General features: G+C 33.7%; 1 protein-coding gene across 2 annotated transcripts; it reads right to left on the bottom strand.

Annotated features, from left to right (window-relative positions):
• Window positions 1–9,238: 9,238 nt before the first annotated feature.
• LOC117104878 (periodic tryptophan protein 1 homolog) lies at window positions 9,239–21,233 on the bottom strand. 2 transcript variants are annotated; one of them, XM_033245759.1, is made up of 13 exons: window positions 21,092–21,233; window positions 17,398–17,466; window positions 17,038–17,236; window positions 16,398–16,489; window positions 15,850–15,949; window positions 14,947–15,042; window positions 14,625–14,752; window positions 13,840–14,069; window positions 12,821–12,932; window positions 12,510–12,680; window positions 11,807–11,954; window positions 11,081–11,227; window positions 9,239–10,302 (listed from the first exon to the last, which is right to left on the bottom strand). In XM_033245759.1, the coding sequence occupies exons 2-13, from the start codon at window positions 17,461–17,463 to the stop codon at window positions 10,286–10,288; spliced, it is 1,506 nt and encodes a 501-aa protein (XP_033101650.1). In that variant the 5' UTR covers window positions 17,464–17,466; window positions 21,092–21,233; the 3' UTR covers window positions 9,239–10,285. The 2 variants fall into 2 exon arrangements, with proteins under 2 accessions (XP_033101650.1, XP_033101649.1); XM_033245758.1 differs by having other exon boundaries at window positions 9,239–11,227.
• Window positions 21,234–21,290: the final 57 nt, after the last annotated feature.

Below are 21,290 nucleotides of genomic sequence, written 5' to 3'. Positions count from 1 at the left end.
AGGACCACCGGAATGCAGATGCACAGTGGCGCATACTGTTTGTTACAAAAATGATTCACCAATTTGTAACAATTATTCTGATATAGAACTTTACACGGCCATTTCAGATAAAATTGGCTTTAAAGACTGGTAAATGTAACAGATATTTGATAATGCCAAAGGAGTGCATACGCACTAATTCATAACAATCATACAAGTTGCTATACCTGCATGGAACTTTCATACAGTATCACTTTCAGGTAAAATTGGCTTTAAAGACAGATCACATTTGCCATTCGGGATTAAAGACATATGATGGAACTTTTTGGCGTTGAAGTACTGCGACCCCCATACTGAAAAGAACGGTTTCTATACGACTGTGACCTATGTCGATGGATGAAATTCAATACCATGTACTGCAGGTACTAGAGCATTTCCTGCCATTGTTGAATGGAAACACTTCTAGAGATTGTTTCATGCGGTAAGATAAAGTCTACATCTTCGGCCATTCCGTGTGTAACTTTCACTACCCAGGTGCAGCGTTGGCTTCAGGAAAGAAACCAGGTGGAACCTCTGCCAAAATTACAGAGAGTACTCCGAAGTAGAAACTTCACATGGAGAGACTATAAACGTAGACTTGGAAACCTACATGTAGACTTTTGGATGGGAAATGAAATCATACACAGATTCTATCTCCTATTGGAGGTGCAGATAATATCTGGAGATTTATATACTGCAACATATGATTCTTTTCAACTTTTTGATGAGAATTTCAGTTACAGAATGTTAAATAGGGATTCCAATACATGGCAAAGCCAATAAGTCCTGATTAAGGATTCCATTTTAATTTTTATTACAGAAACTTTTTGTACATAAAGTGTGGAATTAATACAAGGCATTGAAGAACTTTCTCCAAAGAAGAAACTTGGAAGTTTTAAGAAGAAAAGACAGTCTGTAACTCTAGCACATGCGGCAAAGACAAGGGCAACATTTGTACCGACGCCTACCTTACCACCAGCTACCAATGCAGTCCTAAACAGGAAGGCTATGAAGGAACATTCCATCTCCGACTAGAAGTAGAGACAATATCGGATTTTTATTTCATTTTGACAGACTATAAATTGGGTTTTGGAAATCTCAACACCGATCTCTGGATGGGTAATGAGTTCATCCACAGATTGACTTTGACATTTTTTTTTAAACTTGGAAGATTTAAGAAAAGACAATCTGTAACTCTAGAATATGCGGCAAAGACAAGGGCAACATTGGTGCCGGTGCCTACGTTACCACCAGCTACCGATGCAGTCCTAAACAGGAAGGCTATGAGAAGGAACATTCCATCTCCGACTAGAAGTAGAGACAATATCGGATTTTTATTTCATTTTGACAGACTATAAATTGGGTTTTGGAAATCTCAACACCGATCTCTGGATGGGTAATGAGTTCATCCACAGATTGACTTTGACATTTTTATTGAAACTTGGAAGAAGAAAAGACAGTCTGTAACTCTAGCACATGCGGCAAAGACAAGGGCAACATTTGTACCGGCGCCTACCTTACCACCAGCTACCAATGCAGTCCTAAACAGGAAGGCTAGGAAGGAACATTCCATCTCCGAATTCCAAATACAGAAATGTTTATTTCACATGGATAGACTATAAATGGGGATTTGGCAATTTAAACAGGGATTTCTGGATGGGTAATGTGTTCATCCACAGATTGACTTCGACAGCAAAATTCTATCTCCGAGTGGAGGTGCAGATGATATCTAGAGATTTATATATCGCAACATACGATTCTTTTTAAGTATTTGATGACAATTCCAATTACAGAATGTTAAATAGAAATTCCAATAAACAGGAAAGCCCCTATCTATGCTGATTAAAGATTCTCTATTAATTTTTATTACAGAAAAAAAACTTATATAAAGTGTGGAAATATATCAAGGCATTGAAAAGCTTTTTATTAAGTAGAAACTTGGAAGTTTTAAGAAGAAAAGACAAAGTCTGTAACTATAGCATAGTAACTGTAATTTCATAGAGATTCAACTAAACAAGCAATTATATGTCATTTTTTGGTAAGTATGTGTACTGGCATTGTGCCAAATTACTTACTTTTCTAGACTATTATAAAAAGCCACAAATGCTCGTCATTTCGGTTTTTATATATTAAAAGATTGATATTTAACTTACAAATGCCCTAGGTCTCTTGAGCGAGTAATTGTGGCTATCAGAGATATTCGCCCATTACCGAACCTATATTTTGTGTCGGACTTGCGCAAAATCAGGTGATCGTCGTTGAACTCGGAAGTAGTCCTAGGCCAAAAGCCTGTCGTCATACTCGTGTTTGTATTGAGCTATCCTCCTAACTGCATGTTGAGCCTGGCGGCGTACATTTTTATTGTTAAAAAGTCAATAATTTAATATATATTTTATTATTATTATTATTAAGCCCAGGCCCTTATCTTAGTTGGGATGCCCAAGTAAGGTTGTTTCATTTGTCACATGTATTCCTTTTTATCTTTTTGTTGTGATAGCAATTTAGTGATGATGCATAGTTAGCAAATTGAGCCCAATCAAACTCAATAAGTTTTTAGCTTATATAAATCACCTACGACTAAAACTGGTTATTTTTGTCTATTTCAGGTTAAAGTCAGAAAATGAAGACTAGTGAATTTTCAAAGGAAGCTGAAGGACTTTTAGATTTGAAATGAGTATTACGGCTTTGAGTTTTTTATGCAATTATGTTTAATTATCATTATTTTTTTTTTTTTATTGGGCCTTCCATACATACAAAAGTTACTGTATTGTTTGTGAAGAACAGCAGTCGTCGATGAAGAAATTTGTCTTCAATTTTCAGTTATTTCAGGCGTATCCGCAAATGATGTATGTTGATACATTTATCAGTTGGTTTATTAATTATTTTTGTTAACTAGGCTAAGAAGCACTATACATGATTGTTTATAGATTTATCGTAAAAATTAGTAGCAAATTGGGATTCACCAGCTTGGCTCTTGCAGGCCTAGGTTAGCTTGCTTACGCTAGCTTACCACAGAGAAATGTGCTGGCATCTTGTTAATGTGATTGCCCTGAATGCAGTCCAAATCAATACTTTGCAAGGGTAGCTTGTTAATTTATTGTTGCAGAATGTTATAATAATAATTCTAATTCTGTATTGTGATTCAAATATAACTCAAGCATTTTTGATGATATAGTTTACGAAAGTTTCAATGGTTTATCATTATTCGCATTGCACACTGTGTATGTGTAAGACATTTTTATCCATTGCCTGTAGGACAACCACGTTTTCGTTCAGGGTCTGTTCTGCTTGAGTGAACATGATTAGTGCGCAGCCGCACAACGTGTCATATAACTTTAGCTTGTTGTTGCTAAGAGATTATATTATAGGATAATGTGAATGCATTATCTTACATGTTTAACATGATAATATACTTCCCAGTCAACTTAAATACAAAGGATAATTGATAATTGTTATAAATATTTGTTACAGTGCTAGTGTTAGCTAATTTCTATGATTATATAATTTGTTCAATTACAGTTCAAACAGGATGGTAACTGAAAGGCAACTCCATGGTAACCATATGGTATCGGTTTGCAGTTTGTCTTAAATAAAGTTGTTTGAAAGTTATCAACCGTGTTGCAAGTTTTGTAATCTACGCCTCTCGTGTGACTGGAGGTCACAATGAGTTCATTCATAGATTGACATCGACAGCAAAGACATATGATGGATCTTTTTGGCAATGAAGTATTGCGACCCCCATATGGAAAAGAATGGTTTCTATACGACTGTGTCCTATGTCGATGGATGAAATTCAATACCATGTATTGCAGGTACTGGAGCATTTCCTGCCATTGTTGAATGGAAACACTTCTAGAGATTGTTTCATGCGGTAAGATAAAGTCTACATCTTCGGCCATTCTGTGTGTAACTTTCACTACCCAGGTGCAGCGTTGGCTTCAGGAAAGAAACCAGGTGGAACCTCTGCCAAAATTACAGAGAGTACTCCGAAGTAGAAACTTCACATGGAGAGACTATAAATGTAGACTTGGCAACCTACAAGGAGATTTTTGGATGGGAAATGAAATCATACACAGATTCTATCTCCAATTGGAGGTGCAGATGATATCTGGAGATTTATATACAGCAACATATGATTCTTTTCAACTTTTTGATGAGAGTTTCAATTACAGAATGTTAAATAGGGATTCCAACACATGGCAAAGCCAGTAAGTCCTGATTAAGGATTCCCTTTTAATTTTTATTACAGAAAATTTTTGTACATAAAGTGTGGAATTAATACAAGGCATTGAAGAACTTTCTCCAAAGAAGAAACTTTGAAGCTTCAAGAAGAAAAGACAGTCTGTAACTCTAGCACATGCGGCAAAGACAAGGGCAACATTTGTACTGACACCTACCTTACCACCAATGCAGTCCTAAACAGGAAGGCTTTGAAGGAACATTCCATCTCCGACTAGAAGTAGAGACAATATCGGATTTTTATTTCATTTTGACAGACTATAAATTGGGTTTTGGAAATCTCAACACCGATCTCTGGATGGGTAATGAGTTCATCCACAGATTGACTTTGACATTTTTATTGAAACTTGGAAGATTTAAGAAGAAAAGACAGTATGTAACTCTAGCACATGCGGCAAAGACAAGGGCAACATTTGTACCGGCGCCTACCTTACCACCAGCTACCAATGCAGTTCTAAACAGGAAGGCTATGAAGGAACATTCCATCTCCGACTAGAAGTAGAGACAATATCAGATTTTCATTTCATATGGACAGATTATAAATCGGGTTTTGAAAATCTCAACACCGATTTCTGGATAGGAAATGAATTAATTCACAAACTGATATTAACAGGGAAATTCCATCTCTGACTAGAGGTAGAGACAATATGGGGAGATTTTTATACCGCAACATACGATTCTTTTCTAGTATTTGCTGAGAATTCCAAATACAGAAATGTTCATTTCACATGGATAGACTATAAATGGGGATTTGGAAATTTAAATAGGGATTTCTGGATGGTTAATGTATTCATCCAGAGATTGACTTTGACAGCAAAATTCTATCTCCGAGTGGAGGTGCAGATGATATCTAGAGATTTATATATCGCAACATACGATTCTTTGATATTTGATGACAATTCCAATTACAGAATGTTAAATAGAAATTCCAATAAACAGGAAAGCCCCAATCTATGCTGATTAAAGATTCTCTATTAATTTTTATTACAGAAAAAAAACTTATATAAAGTTTGGAAATATATCAAGGCATTGAAAAGCTTTTTACTAAGTAGAAACTTGGAAGTTTTAAGAAGAAAAGACAAAAGAAAAGTCTGTAACTATAGCATAGTAACTGTAACTTCATAGAGATTCAACTAAACAAGCAATTATAAGTCATTTTTTGGTAAGTATGTGTACTGGCATTGTGCCAAATTACTTACTTTTCTAGACTATTATAAAAAGCCACAAATGCTTGTCATTTCGGTTTTTATATATTAAAAGATTGATATTTAACTTACTAATGCCCTAGGTCTCTTGAGCGAGCAATTGTGGCTATCAGAGATATTCGCATTTTACTGAACCTATATTTTGTGTCGGACTTGCGCAAAATCCGGTGATCGTCGTTGAACTTGGAAGTAGACCTAGGCCAAAAGCCTGTCGTCATACTTGTGTTTGTATTGAGTTATCCTCCTAACTGCATGTTGAGCCTGGCGGCATACATTTTTATTGTTAAAAAGTCAATAATTTAATTATTTTATTATTATTAGTATTAAGCCCAGGCCCTTATCTTAGTTGGGCTGCCCAAGTAAGGTTGTTTCATTTGTCACCTGTATTCCTTTTTATCTTTTTGTTGTGATAGCAATTTAGTGATGATGCATAGTTAGCAAATTGAGCCCAATCAACCTCAATAAGTTTTTAGCTTATATAAATCACCTACGACTAAAACTGGTTATTTTTGTCTATTTCAGGTTAAAGTCAGAAAATGAAGACTAGTGAATTTTCAAAGGAAGCTGAAGGACTTTTAGATTGGAAATGAGTTCATTCATAGATTGACATCGACAGCAAAGACATATGATGGATCTTTTTGGCGATGAAGTACTGCGACCCCCATACTGAAAAGAATGGTTTCTATACGACTGTGACCTATGTCGATGGATGAAATTCAATACCATGTATTGCAGGTACTGGAGCATTTCCTGCCATTGTTGAATGGAAACACTTCTAGAGATTGTTTCATGCGGTAAGATAAAGTCTATTCTATCTCCAATTGGAGGTGCAGATGATATCTGGAGATTTATATACTGCAACATATGATTCTTTTTAACTTTCTGATGAGAATTTCAATTACAGAATGTTAAATAGGGATTCCAATACATGGCAAAGCCAATAAGTGCTGATTAAGGATTCCCTTTTAATTTTTATTACAGAAAATTTTTGTACATAAAGTGTGGAATTAATACAAGGCATTGAAGAACTTTCTCCAAAGCAGAAACTCGGAAGTTTTAAGAAGAAAAGACAGTCTGTAACTCTAGCACATGCGGCAAAGACAAGGGCAACATTTGTACCGACGCCTACCTTACCACCAGCTACCAATGCAGTCCTAAACAGGAAGGCTATGAAGGAACATTCCATCTCCGACTAGAAGTAGAGACAATATTGGATTTTTATTTCATATGGACAGACTATAAATCGGGTTTTGGAAATCTCAACACCGATTTCTGGATGGGTAATGAGTTCATCCACAGATTGACTTTGACATTTTTATTGAAACTTGGAAGTTTTAAGAAGAAAAGACAGTCTGTAACTCTAGCACATGCGGCAAAGACAAGGGCAACATTGGTGCCGGCGCCTTACCACCAGCTACCAATGCAGTCCTAAACAGGAGGCTATGAAGGAACATTCCATCTCCGACTAGAAGTACAGACAATATCAGATTTCTATTTCATATGGACAGATTATAGATCGGGTTTTGAAAATCTCAACACCGATTTCTGGATAGGAAATGAATTCATTCACAAACTGATATTAACAGGGAAATTTCATCTCTGACTAGAGGTTGAGACAATATCGGCAGATTTTTATACCGCAAAACATACGATTCTTTTCAAGTATTTGCTGAGAATTCCAATTATAGAAACGTGCATTTCACATGGACAGACTATAAATCGGGTTTTGGAAATCTCAACACGGACTTGTGGATGGGAAATGAGTTCATCCATAGATTGACTTTGACAGCAAAATTCTATCTCCGAGTAAGGTGCACATGATATCTAAAGATTTATATACCACAACATACGATTCTTTTCAAGTATTTGATGACAATTCCACAGAAAAGTTTTGTATATAAAGTGTGGAATTAATACAAGGCATTGATGAGTTTTTTCCAAAGCAGAAACTTGAAAGTTTCAAGAAGAAAAGACAGTCTGTAACTCTAGCACATGCGGCAAAGACAAGGGCAACATTTGTACCGGCGCCTACCTTACCACCAGCTACCAATGCAGTCCTAAACAGGAAGGCTAGGAAGGAACATTCCATCTCCGACTAGAAGCACAGACAATATCGAGTTTTTATACCGCAACATACGATTCTTTTCAAGTATTTGCTGAGAATTCCAATTATAGAAATGTGCATTTCACATGGACAGACTATAAATCGGGTTTTGGAAATCTCAACACAGACTTCTGGATGGGAAATGAATTTATTCACAAACTGACATTAACAGGGAAATTCCATCTCTGACTAGATGTTGAGACAATATCGGGAGATTTTTATACCGCAACATACGATTCTTTTTAAGTATTTGCTGAGAATTCCAATTACAGAAATGTGCATTTCACATGGACAGAATATAAACTAGGTTTTGGAAATCTAAACACCGATTTCTGGATGGAAATGAGTTCATCCATAGATTGACTTTGACAGCAAAATTCTATCTCCGAGTGAAGGTGCACATGATATCTAGAGATTTATATACCACAACATACGATTCTTTTCAAGTATTTGATGACAATTCCGATTACAGAATGTTAGAGATTCCAATAAATAGGAAAGCCCCTATGTATGCCGAATAAAGATTCTTTATTAATTTTTATTACAGAAAAAACTTATATAAAGTGTGGAAATATATCAAGGCATTGAAAAGCTTTCACTAAGTAGAAACTCGGAAGTTTCAAGAAGAAAAATACAAGTCTGTAACTATAGCATAGTAACTGTAACTTCATAGAGATTCAACTAAACAAGCAATTATAAGTCATTATTTGGTAAGTATGTGTACTGGCATTGTGCCAAATTACTTAATTTTCTAGACTATTATAAAAAGCCACAAATGCGTGTCATTCAGGTTTTTATATATTAAAAGATTGATATTTAATTTACAAATGCCTTAGCTCCCTTGAGCGAGCAATTGTGGCTATCAGAGATATTCGCCCATTACTAAACCTATATTTTGCGTGGGACTTGTGCAAAAACTGGTGATCGTCGTTAAACCCGGAAGTAGACCTAGGCCCAAAGCCTGTCGTCATACTCCTGTTTGTATTGAGTTATCCTCCTAACTGCATGTTGAGCCTGTCGGCATACATTTTTATTGTTAAAAAGTCAATCATTTAATTATTTTATTATTATTATTAAGCCCAGGCCCTTATCTTAGTTGGGCTGCCCAAGTAAGGTTTTTTCATTTGTCACCTGTATTCCTTTTGATCTTTTTTGTTGTGCAATTTAGTGATGATGCATAGTTAGCAAATTGAGCCAAATCAACCTCAATCATTTTTAGCTTATATAAATCACCTACGAGTAAAACTGTTTTTTTTGTCTATTTTAGACTAGTCTTCAGAAAATGAAGACTAGTGAATTTTCTAAGGAAGCTGAAAATGGACAGAGGTGAAAAAGTGAGAGGTTGACTTTACAGCTCATCAATTTTACTCCATAGTGCACAACTTTCTTGTCTCCTTCTCAATCAAAATAAGATTAGATGTAATTTATAAAAGTGTAATGATTTTTCAACCTTTATGTTTTATCACTTCCACTGCAAAGTTATGTTTTCTTGCCTGATCCAAATTGAATTAGTTCTTTTCATTCTGATTTGCTTTTCTTTTATATTTTTGTTTATTTAATCCACTTGTGAAACCAGTGCTACATCACTGAAAGTGCTTTAAATAAAAGTGGTTTAGATAATATAATTTATAATTGGATTGCTATTGCAATTAGATACAATGTAATGGTAATTAGATAAAATGTACAGGTAATTTTATTTTTAAAAACCAAACAGGCAACATCCAATGAATATTGTAGAAGAACGTTCTTTTTATATTGTTAATGTATTAAATTGTAACTCTTTTCCTCGCATTTCATTGATGTTTGGTGTTCTAAAAGAAGTGTTTTGTGGAGATGGGCATAAAAATAGGACAAAGGATCAACGTATAATTTTGATTTAACAAGGGCTGCACTTAATTTTCTTTTATGGTGTACTGCGAGCATTTATTTTTTTTCCTGTTAATTGCTACATCATAAATTCAATACGTAAGAGTACAGGAGAGGAGTACAATACTACAGTAACATAAACCACCAACTCCCTGCAAAAAAAAACACCATTCAACATATACTGTACTATCACAAGTATGTTTAACAGTGAAAAGACAATTCTGTTATTAACATGGAATTAAAGTTAACAGACTTTCATGTTGAACGCAGGATTCTACTAATGCTTCAAACCATGCTAGGCCTTTGTTTCAGCAAATGTTCCCCCAACTCTAAAATAGCCAAAGAATAGTTGTGCTAGAACAAAAACATTGCATATTGTTCAATCGCAGGCAGATATGAGTAGACAACAAGGCTATGCTTTCAGATTTTGAATTCAGACATCAAAGATCAAATTTAGACCCAATAATCTAAGAATGCAAGTTAGAACTGGAACTTAAATTAACTAAGATTGAAAAAAAACACAATAAAAAGCCTTTGGAACAACAGACACAGCTCAGAGTGATAGAAGAAACGTCAAGCTGTGATGAAAATTAGTGAGCCCTCTATAGTGTAATTTTGAATGTTACAACTGATTGCGGAAGAACACGAGGAACACAAGATGTGAAGGTGGATATGAATAAAGACACAGAATGTTTAAGCAGTCAACTGTGAATCATTTACTTTATTACAGTAACAACTCGCAAGTAAAAACAACTTTGAAAAGCCACAGAACACACCTGCAAACATGCTGGCCTTATATGCAGAAGACAAAGGCACATCAGTAGACTACAGTATTTTCCAGCACAGCAGGTTTTCAACAAGTACCGGTATCTAGATATTTTGCAGACAAAAAGTGTATATTACCATGTTTTAAAATAACTTAAAAAGCCCTAATAAAACAATTGCCTTCCATTACATAGGCCTATAGTAATGTTATTTTCAGACTTGTATTTGTATGGTGTAATAATCTGATGAATAATAAACAAAATAAAAATGAGAATAATTATTAACAAATGAAATAAATATATATATATATGACAATATGTAGTTTAAAATTCACAAACATAAAACATCAAAAGACAAAAATCATAGTTGTCAACTGAAGTTATAAAGAATATAATGTGCATTGCTTTACACCCAACAAAGATTTTTATAAAAAAAATTCAAAGTTTCCTAAATTTTTTTTAGATTTTAAATTTCTTTCTCACAAAAATGAAAAATATGATACAAACAAAAAAACATATGCTTTTACTTGGGAATTCTAACACTCATTATCATTTATAATGAAATTTCTATGGCTTAATCATGGCAGGGTAATGCACTAGGGCAAAAGCACCAACTGAGCTGCAAAGAAAAACATACATTCTTTAATTGTTAACCATTATTTGATCAGTGTTCTATGACCAAATTTTATACATAAAGCACTAGTATTATTAAAAACAGTTTAGATTTTCCCTGTGTTACATTATCATTATGGTAAACATGAGTACAGCTTTGTTTTTGTAATAAAAAAATTATGACTTTTGTGATCATTTTGGCTGGTTGATTATATTTTTCTAACTCAAAGTCTAAAAATTTGTACCCTTTTTCTTTTTCTTCTTCTTTTTACCTTCCTTCTGATGTGATTTGTTCATTTTCTTGGGTTTTCGTTCCATAACCTCCACGTTATCACCTTCCTCTTCCATACTTACTATGGAATTACTCGACACATCTGGCACACTTTTTGTGATGGTCCGCAAATTGAATCGTTTTGATACTGCACACAAGAAAATATATCATGTAAAATCCAGATTTTGCAAACAAAAGTACAAAAAATCAATAAACACGTAGATTCAATTTTTATTTGTTTATTTCAACAATATTTTGTGAGGGTAGGCCATCCAGCCACAGCTTATCAATTGGGACCCTCAGTACATACAATAAAAAACAAGACTATAAAAATAAAACTAGATCTTTAACATAAACAAGGTAATTAAACTGAAACAGAAAAATAAAAAATCAGAAAATTATATAAAAAAAAAACCCAATAAATAAATAAATAAAAATTAATGATTTGAGGAAAACACTAAAACTAAAAATTAGCAAAATGAAAAAAATTTGACACATTAAACAAAAATTTTTTATTGGTAATAATATAATAATAATAATAACAATGATATTTATAAAGCTGTCCAGATTATAAAGTTTTCTTTGACAAAAATTGTTGTATGCCCATATAGTCATGATGTGGCTATATATGGTCATAATGTGATGTCATCATGCCCATATTTAGGCATGTCACATGCTTTTGTCAAATAAACTTTAATTGGCTGGACAGGGCTTAAAGCAAGTTTACCTTCTGGCATTGTCCTCAAATCTAGGAGTCGAACTCCATCATTCTCACCGCCCATTGCTAACACGGTAGGAGCATCAGGGTTGTTACCTAAGCAATTCATTATGCCCATCTTCATATCTTTTGAGATTATTAATGATGGTTTATCATCCTGCAACCAAAATTATTTAAGTTGTCAACACTAATAGAGAATAGAGCAAACAGGGAAAAAAATTTTGAATATATCAAGTGAAAAATATGGTGTGCTTTACTAGTCTTCAATAATACGCAACAAGTAAAGCAAAAATAAACACAGTAGAATTAAATTAAATGTGAATAAGAAGCTCAAATAATTTCATCTGGTGTCTGTGATTTATGAACATGAAAAATTCTGAAACCATTTTTATGTGTTGGATATATATATATTTAACTAACTTTACCTTGTACTTTGATGTATTTTTATAATTTTTTACCCATATGTAACAAGCAAAATAAATCTTATGACAATGACTGGTACTACCTGAATCTATTTGTAGAGGGCAGCCCACAACATCAGGAATCATTAACAACTAACAAACCGGCCATAGTCTGATAAAGATCCGTTGACAACGGATAGAAGCATCATAAATATACGTATATTACAAGAATTTTTTTTTATGTTCGTAGTTAGTAAATGATGTTCAAAAATCAAGAACGACCAAAGAAGTAAAACAAATTCCTACTTAACTGTTATATCCCAAATTTTGACAAAGTGGTCAGCCGACACTGTCGTTAGACAATTATGTGTTTCGCTTGTCAGCGCAAGTCCAGTAACAGCCTTTTCATGTGCTTTCAGTGTAAAAACTGGCTTTTCCAACCTGACGTCAAGATTATAAACAAAGCCATCTTCCGTACTAGCCTTTAAGTAAAATAAACAATTTAATCTAATTCATTGCATCTTAGTTCACACACACACACACGTACTGCAAATGGGAAAACAAATCCCACAAAAACAAAACATGTTAATTATAAGATTGATGATTTTAAAAGAACACTTACTAGAAATGTGTTGGTATTTGAAGGGTTCCACAGAACACGTTCTATTTCACCGTTTAGATTCCATGAATTGCACGATGCATCTGGATCACGACAGTCATACAAATTCACAATTCTGCATTAGAAAAAAAAAAATTTACATATTATATAAAACACTTCATCCCTGTATCTAGTAATTTGTTCAAATCAAATTTAAACCGTATAATTTTTTCTTAACAGGAAAGCACTACGTCAATGCCACTATGTCAGGCAAAAGCATAATGTTTTAATATTTCATGTGTGTTTCTTTATATTTTACCTCCACAAGATTTTATATTGCCGACAACTGTCTATCTGATTATGCATAAACTAATGAGTGTATCATTATAAAATTTATTTGAGTGATTGATACTATGGTCTAAGAAAAGTGATTGAACTTCGGGGTGAAAGGCCAAGGTCATGGTAAGTAAAAGATCACCTTAATAAATTGGTCTGGTGAAAGTATACATTCTATCGTTTGCCCGCTCCAGTTTTATATTATCATTTATCTCATTGATCTGGCCATACTACATTTAAACACAGATTCATGTATTTCTACTACTCTTCCATCAGAGTTCCAATTGCTGGACCCAAGTCTACTTGAAAAGGACAATAAAACGTAAGTCCAGTGTAAATAACTTTACACAATCAAGAACACCTTGGCCCAAATACCCATATTACTGTGGTCAGATGAGAAACTGTTGGCCTACTGTTAACTAGAGTGTGTCTATGCTGTACACAATTCAGCTCAGTAAAGCTAAAAGACACAGGTTATTTTCCCTACATTTATCTTACCATTAATATTTTACTCTTTGAATGTAAAATGAAAATTAAATTACAATTTTTTTTTCTTGACAACATTGTGTGAATTGTCCATATAACATATCACATCCATATAAGGGCATGTTAATGTCTATCATGCCCATATATAGGCAAATCACAGGTAATTGTCAAATAAATTTTGTTAGTGTGGATAGAACCTTAATATGGTAGAGAAAACCTACTTATCAAATCCTCCAGACAGAAGGGTGTGGCCTTCATTTGCATGCCATTCAATAGTTTGAACTTTGTCCTTATGATGTCGTAGCGTGGATGCTACTTGCGTAGTAGCAAGATCCCACAATGCAATAGTCTCATCTGCCGATGCACTTGCCAGTATATGATTGAAGTTTCGATTCGACGACAGATCCAAAACAGCGCCAGCATGTCCGTTCTTTGGCTTCTTTTCTTTTTTCTACAATAACAGGATTCAGTTAACAAGGACAATTTAAAAAATTTCAAATGTAGATAAATTATAGTTTTGACAAATATTAAATATTCCTCTCAATTTTGTTATTTTTAGATTTTTCCCTAATCAATTCAACCAAGTAGATCAATCAAAATATTTTTCCGTATTGTAATTTTTCACAATATTTGTTTTGATTTTTATCTAATTCTTTTAAAACCGATATGAATGTTTCTAAATTGTACCTTTTCTCAACCAATTCTTTATTATGAACATTTTTCGTGTAATTGTCAATGTTTTCTTGTTGTATTAAGGACCGAATGGAAATAAGTCTATTTCTAAACTTTCTTAAGGTTATTCCTTGGTTTATTCAGATCAGACAATGCTGTCATTTGTTTGATTGTATGATATTTTTGTCCTTTTTTTATATTGTATTTTAAATCTGAATGAACTGAATAAATCTAAACTAACAGTCAGTATTCAATAAATATATAAAATCTAATTTTGGTCTGTCAGCCATTATCTTTCGTATTTGTACATAACAGATATTTAACTTTTCCTTACTTCTGTTTTAGTCTTTTTCTTCTTAGACTTAGGTTGACCTAAAGTGAAAGCAGGTTCTATTGCATCAATCAAATCCAAGTCCCAAAGTTCAATCACGGGAGACATACTACCAACTGCTATCATATTACCTGCAAAAAATAAAGTGATTAAATATACCCCAAAATCAACTGATAAATCACGTTCTCTTGAAAATTATATTTCAATATAAAAAATAAATGAAATATGTATGATGATAGTTCTGAAGGAATGTAATAAATTGAGGCTGTTTTTCTCTAGGATCCACTTTAACACCAAACTGAAGATATTTCCAAATTGACCTTACCTGATGTACTACCTTGGATCCACTCTAACGCCAATGGATATGAGGACAACAGCAAGTCATGATGTACATAAAACACGCCTCCTTCTTCATTGTAAACTGAAAATGAAGTGTTTAATCATTAGCCAGTGATTTTCCCTTAAACCCAATTTAATGAGTTCAACAGTGGCACATAACAGTGACATAAACATTCCGATATGATGTAAAATCACACAGTGTGCAAAAAAGTTGCTTCAAAATAAAAAAGTTAATAATGGCAAAGATGACATTGCATAGTGCAACAATCATCACACATGGGGAAAACAATGGATCACTGACGATCACTATCTCTATTTAAGACCAACAGAAGTTATTTTTTATCCTTCCCTTGATGATGATCTGAGTAATCTCACCGAAAAGTTGAGACCTCTCAAAAACCGTATTTTTACACATGGTGTACCAAAAGTTCCATGATTTTGTTACAGACACATAACGTTTGTGGACTGTGTCTGCCTGAATGCTTCAATGCTAATTCTTCAATTAGCATTCCAACATACCAGGTACCACATTACTCTACACTCTTGGCTGAAAAGAAACACTACAGGGGCTAGATTGATCAAACTAGAAATCAGCTTAAACTTGTCTTAAGTCAAATTTATCCATATTGCTTAGCTTACAAATTGCTTAAAATTAGAAAGTCAATTTTACGTTGGCGCCATTTAGGACGATTTTAAAGCCAAGATTTTGCTAAGATTGGGTAATAAATCAGCTTAAGATATTTATTAGGGGCATCCTTATGTCAAGGATATCCTTGATATAAGACATTTGCTAAGCTGAGATTGATAAATCCCAGGCCAGATGAAGTTCCTTGCTCAAATCATAAGCTTGACCCTAACCACACAATTCCCAGTTTCCAATCATTCTTACCATATATTTCTAGATTACTATAATCTTCTTCTGCTCGACCTACAACTAAAATGTTGTCTGTAGATTTAATAGCTATGTCGTCTGCTTCAGTATCACTACCCTGTGAAAATATAGAATATAGAGGAGGGTATAGCAGGCAAAGGTATAGCAGAAAAAGGGGCGTAACTGCCCATTTTTACACCTTATTCCCCCAGTTTTTAAATATTAAAAAATCTGTATCTCATTCACCGTTCCCCAGTTTTTCATCAAACAACTTTTTTCTGTCTTAGAAAAATCAGTTCTACAATATATCAAAAATTTTTTTTCCTCCGGAGCCCGACTTTTAAAACTTGTTTTGATTCATTTAACTTTATATATACTGAAATAATGAAATTTGTACTCAGTCTCCTCGAATAAAATAAGACTTTTATAGCATTTATATAAAAAATTTTGTTTCCAAGTTTTTAAGTACATTCAAGAAAGGTCTATTATGTATTGACAACACCAATGGTCTATGTGTATCAACTTGTTCCACTGTGACTTCAATATATTTTCAATGCTCTACTTACAGCATCCTTTAATGTGATGTATGGATCATCCTCATCGGCAGCATATATTGCCAATCCGGCCAGAGTATCGGTGATTCCACTACTAGAGCTTGCTACAAAATCCAAAAATATAACAACAACATGATCTCAAATGTATCAAAATTGATTAAAGTCAAACTACAAAGTCAATCAAAACTGATTTTTCTGAGATACTGAAATAGTGTTACTAAGTTGAATAAAGTTTTGAATATTTAAAAATTGGGGGTCTAGGCCTAAGTAGTTTTAAAAAATTAGTAATTATTCTTTCAACACTCTAGATGCATTTGTTATTTTCATTTCAGCCCAAAATTTATAGAGTACTTCAAAATTTTGATTGTTTCCTTGAGCAACACACTTTATCTATGTTGAGCTGTTGCAGAACCAGCAAATTGCTGCAAGGTAACAGGTGATGGACTAGTGTTCATTTTTGTGTTTTAAATGTAATTTTTTTTTATAAATGAATGTGAAAAAAAAAGTTCCAACACCATCCACATCAGTCGTCGCACTTTAGTCGCTGAAATATTTTTTTATGACGGACATTATCTTGAATTGAATGATTTGATCTATTGTAAATATATTATAAATTCCCAATGTAGTTCAACTGTTGTTATTCTTTACTTACATGTCGCTTGATCATACTTATTCATGTCGTACTGTACAAGATCACCATCTTCAGTTTCTTCTTGAGCACCATTTTCGTTATCACTAGTAAGCATGTCTTCATCATCTTCACTTTTGTCTACTTCATCCTTTTCAAGATCGTCTAATTGTCCTTTAGTACATTTAATTAAACTCTGCAATTGCTCTTTACTCAATACAACCTATAGGTACAACAACAATTTAATTATCAATTGTTTTAATATATATTTGCTTCTTAAAAAAAAAAAATCATCAAATTTGTGATCCCATCTTCTGGAGCATTAGTTTTTGACACAAATACTTGTGGCACAATTAAAACAGAAAATTTTACGATGTACAATACCTTATCGGGCTCTGCTTTTGCAACCCCTCTCCTGATCCACTGTAAGCATGTTATTACTGTCTTCATTCTCTAAAAGAAATAAGGGTAATTTATATATTATATACAGTACTTCATGTTTATTTAGCCATGGAGATATTATAGTAATCTGGAGAAACAACATGAATTCAGTCCTTTGATGATCATTCTGACCACGCTGATAAGAATCTGTGGTCATGCGTATCAATTTTGTATCAACATGCAGTGCGAGCGACATTCTGTATAGGAAGACGCTTGGCTTCCTTGGAGGGTTTGTGCTGTAAAGCACAGTTGATGTTGAATGCCAGTCACCATACCAAATTGAAATTTGAGATTTAGAATTTTTTTAGCTTAGCTAATACCCCAAAAGATAGCCCCAAACATTGAGATTTTTCGAGAAACTAGGCCAAGGTCCCTGTATGTCTACGGCCTGTTTAGATATGCACGAGCATCTTCAATCCGCAACATTCTCCTTAAAATACTACTTTTATTTTGATTTGCTGATGTATATCAACTATCTTTTATTTTCAACTCAGAGATTCACAATGAACAACTAATATGAGACATTATGTGATTTTATACTGAATATATTTATGCTGCCTAGACCTACAGATGCTGTTTATTGCTTTTACCAATTTAAAGTAAAACAGAATTTTATAATGAACAATCAAGATAAGATTTATAATGTTTAATTTCATTTTGATATGCTGCTGCATTATTTAGAAATTTGTTCATCGATCATTAAATCTACTTTTGAAACTTCTGCATTCTGGTTCAAAATGTATTTGCCTCGATTGGATTATTCCATTCTTTCGGCAAAGGTTTCGTCATCAGACAATAGTGTTGGTTGCTCTGGTTTCTAAGAGCATTTGTCATTTACCACTACGATGAGCAGCTGAAACACATATCAGCATAATTTATGTTACTTTTATTGAAAGAAATAAATAATTAATAATACTGAATTTAAAAATAGTATACCATTCCATATGACATGAAGAAGTTATTATCATTGTATTAAACCTGGTTGGGGTAGCTTTCAACCTTACATAATTAACTAAACTCCATACACCAACCCTCTCTCCTCTACCACCCCCCTCATTAGGGGCCTACTAGTACGAGTGAACTAGGCCTACGTCCTACCTCTGGTACAGTAGGCCTAGTATAGATCCCAGCCGTCGTTATTAAATTAAGTGATGTCACTGACAGCAAAATCGGCAAAAGTATCGGTATTTTGAAGGAAAATAACAAAAACAAGCACAATTAGGCACATATCACATCAACAAATTAATGTAAGACAATAATCTATTCTGTCAAACAAACAAACAGGAAATCCAATAAATATCATTTTTAACAAGGATATTCTCTAGAAACAATAAAACATACCTTTACTTTGATCGTACATAGAAATTGACTGAATAATTGGATTAAAATGTGGTTTTCAATAATTTTTTCAAAAGTAAATTGCGCTCGATATCAATATTTTCGTTAATAAGAAATGCTTAAACTGATAAACTGCACATGCTGTAAAAACATCTACAGTTTTGTATGTCTTTTCCCCTATAGCGAGGTCCAGTTGACGCCCCCAACAAATCTAGTTCTGCACATGCTCGGAGGTTGGAATGATCGAACATCAATAGACTGTGATATCGCGTCGATCTCTTTGTAGTAATTGCCTTATCAACAGATAAAGAACAGTGTTGTTTCTCCAGTTTACTATATCTCCATGATTTAGCTGACCCTATCTCCAGCCAAAAAAATCAGATCAAGAGATTTCTGTCATTGATCTTTCACAAGACAAAGAGCAACTTGCACATGATTATGCAGCACTGTATACTATTCAAGTTGTCATTTTACAATCTTGAAACATCCAATGTCTGGATGTCACCTTTGTTGGCTTTTCTAAAGTTTAGTCTTTCTGGAACTGAAAACAGTATTCCTTTTCTCTTGAATTTTTTCTCACATGCATATTCTTTCGGCACCATGTGCCTTCATGGCAACCCAATCAATGTTTTTAGAGAATAGCAGCGGTCCATCCTTATCTGTATTTAGGAGTGACTGTTCTTTGGGTGTTTTTTCAATAGCATCATAATGACTTTACTATTTTTATGCCAATACGTTACTTTCAATCATAAAAGAAAAGTCTGATTTTTATATATGTTATAAACATTTATAATATAATACAGATTGCTAGTTTAACTGAATTTAGACATTCCTAAACAGGAAAAAAATGTAAAATAAGATTGAAAATAAACATGGATGATTGTTTTATGTTTGATTTTGCGATAGGTCTGTGAAGAAATATAGTAGGCGCTGGAAACATTAGCCTATAGTCATCAACAATGCTAGGCTAGGCCTAACCTTACCTCAATTTAGATTCTGTTATCACACATAAAAAACGGCCGACATGATACTTTCCATTGCTAGTATTGACACTTGTGAAATATACATCTTAGGAATTATTTCAAATTTGTAAAAAAAAAAAAATTTGACCGACATTTTGACAAAAGCGAGAGCATTCCAGCAGATGCGAGCTACAGGATGCCTACATCATCTGAATTTGCCTAGGAAGGAAGAAGTTGTTGGAAAATGGTAATCTCCTATGGGAAATACTAGTCTTTATTTCTCATCCTTGTAAGGGCACATAGAAAACATTATTAGATTATCACCCTTTTTTATAAAAAAAAAATTGATGAGGCAGGGCGTTTTTTTTTTAATCGGAACAATTTAATAGATTATTTCGCTTTTGTTTTTATCAATGAGGACTGTTTATATTTGGTCTGTAATAGTAAATATTGTATAAAAACTGGTTTAATTTTATAGTACTTTAAAGAAAATTATTTGAAGTCACAAAATTGCTTGTTATTTTTATGCTGTTGAAATAATTGATGAGGCAAAAAAAAATTTTTTTTTTATTCCCGCATTAATATTTCCCGAATTGTTGACGCGGACAGGAGTGATAATCTAATAAATTTTTCTATTCCCCCTAAAACTAAAATTTATACCAATATTTTTCCATGGTTTATAAAAATTAGAATAGGGCCTAGGCCTAATGCATATGAATTTTTTCTAATGAAATTTTTTTAGTGAAATTTTGCCGGTAATGATGGGGCTTTAAATATTTGTTTTATACTATGGAAGTGAATAATGTCTTTTCAATGAATAAATGAATGAAAGAAAAAGAAAAAAAAAAAACGGCCAGATTATCTCTGCATCCTGCACATAACCACACTACCAACGGAAAACGGCCATTTTGACACTATTGGCGCGCCATACTTTCTATTGTTAAAAAACCGGCGGCCGAAATGATCTAAATAAAACCGTATTACTAGAGTCCTAGGCCAGCTGCAACAAGCAAGAAGGTCTTCCGGACCCTAGGCCTACTACTAAATACTTCCAAGCCTAAGCTGCAGAGAGGCTAACTAGGGGAGCTAATGAACTTTAGTACTCCACCCTTATTACATTAATTAACCATAATTCTAATCTCGCTATAGGCCTAGGCCTAGGCATATTAGTAGTAAAGGTTAGTTTCTTTAAGGGTAGAGTACTAAATAAAGACAAGTGCATTAGCGTCCTAACTGGGTACTTAATATTAGGTGAAAATACACTCATGGATGTGAAACTAATCTAGGCCTACGGCTTAGACTAGAGCCTTTGAACAAATTCGGATTCATCCACCAACCAATTTATCATGCCTCCTTTTCCCTCCTTCTTTCGTCAAAATCAACTTCTGCGTGCGGCGTGGTGGTGATGTCAAAAAGGGGCGACCTCAACGTTGAGCTCTGCAAAACCGGCATTTACACTCCTTTTCCGAACCATCTGTCCTTAAAACGGTATCAAATTTTAAGCTCTAGGCTTAGGTCTAATAATGAATGATACCG

This window comes from Anneissia japonica, unplaced genomic scaffold, assembly GCF_011630105.1.
Source record: "Anneissia japonica isolate Jap-2015-1 unplaced genomic scaffold, ASM1163010v1 scaffold287834_len5846547_cov211, whole genome shotgun sequence".
Lineage (NCBI taxonomy): Eukaryota > Metazoa > Echinodermata > Crinoidea > Comatulida > Comatulidae > Anneissia > Anneissia japonica.
The sequence above is the reverse complement of the archived record's forward strand: the minus strand, read 5'-3'. Positions and strand labels throughout refer to the sequence as shown.

What these genes read in the sequence shown, in the direction of transcription:
- LOC117104878 (XM_033245758.1), bottom strand. Translation starts at nt 17,463, where the DNA reads ATGAAGACAGTAATAACATGCTTACAGTGGATCAGGAGAGGGGTTGCA. An exon ending in TAAGTATGATCAAGCGACAT is followed by an intron (nt 16,490 to 17,037) that starts GTAAGTAAAGAA and finishes TGGATTTTGTAG; the next exon opens with CAAGCTCTAGTAGTGGAATC. An exon ending in CAAATACCAACACATTTCTA is followed by an intron (nt 12,681 to 12,820) that starts GTAAGTGTTCTT and finishes TTTTACTTAAAG; the next exon opens with GCTAGTACGGAAGATGGCTT.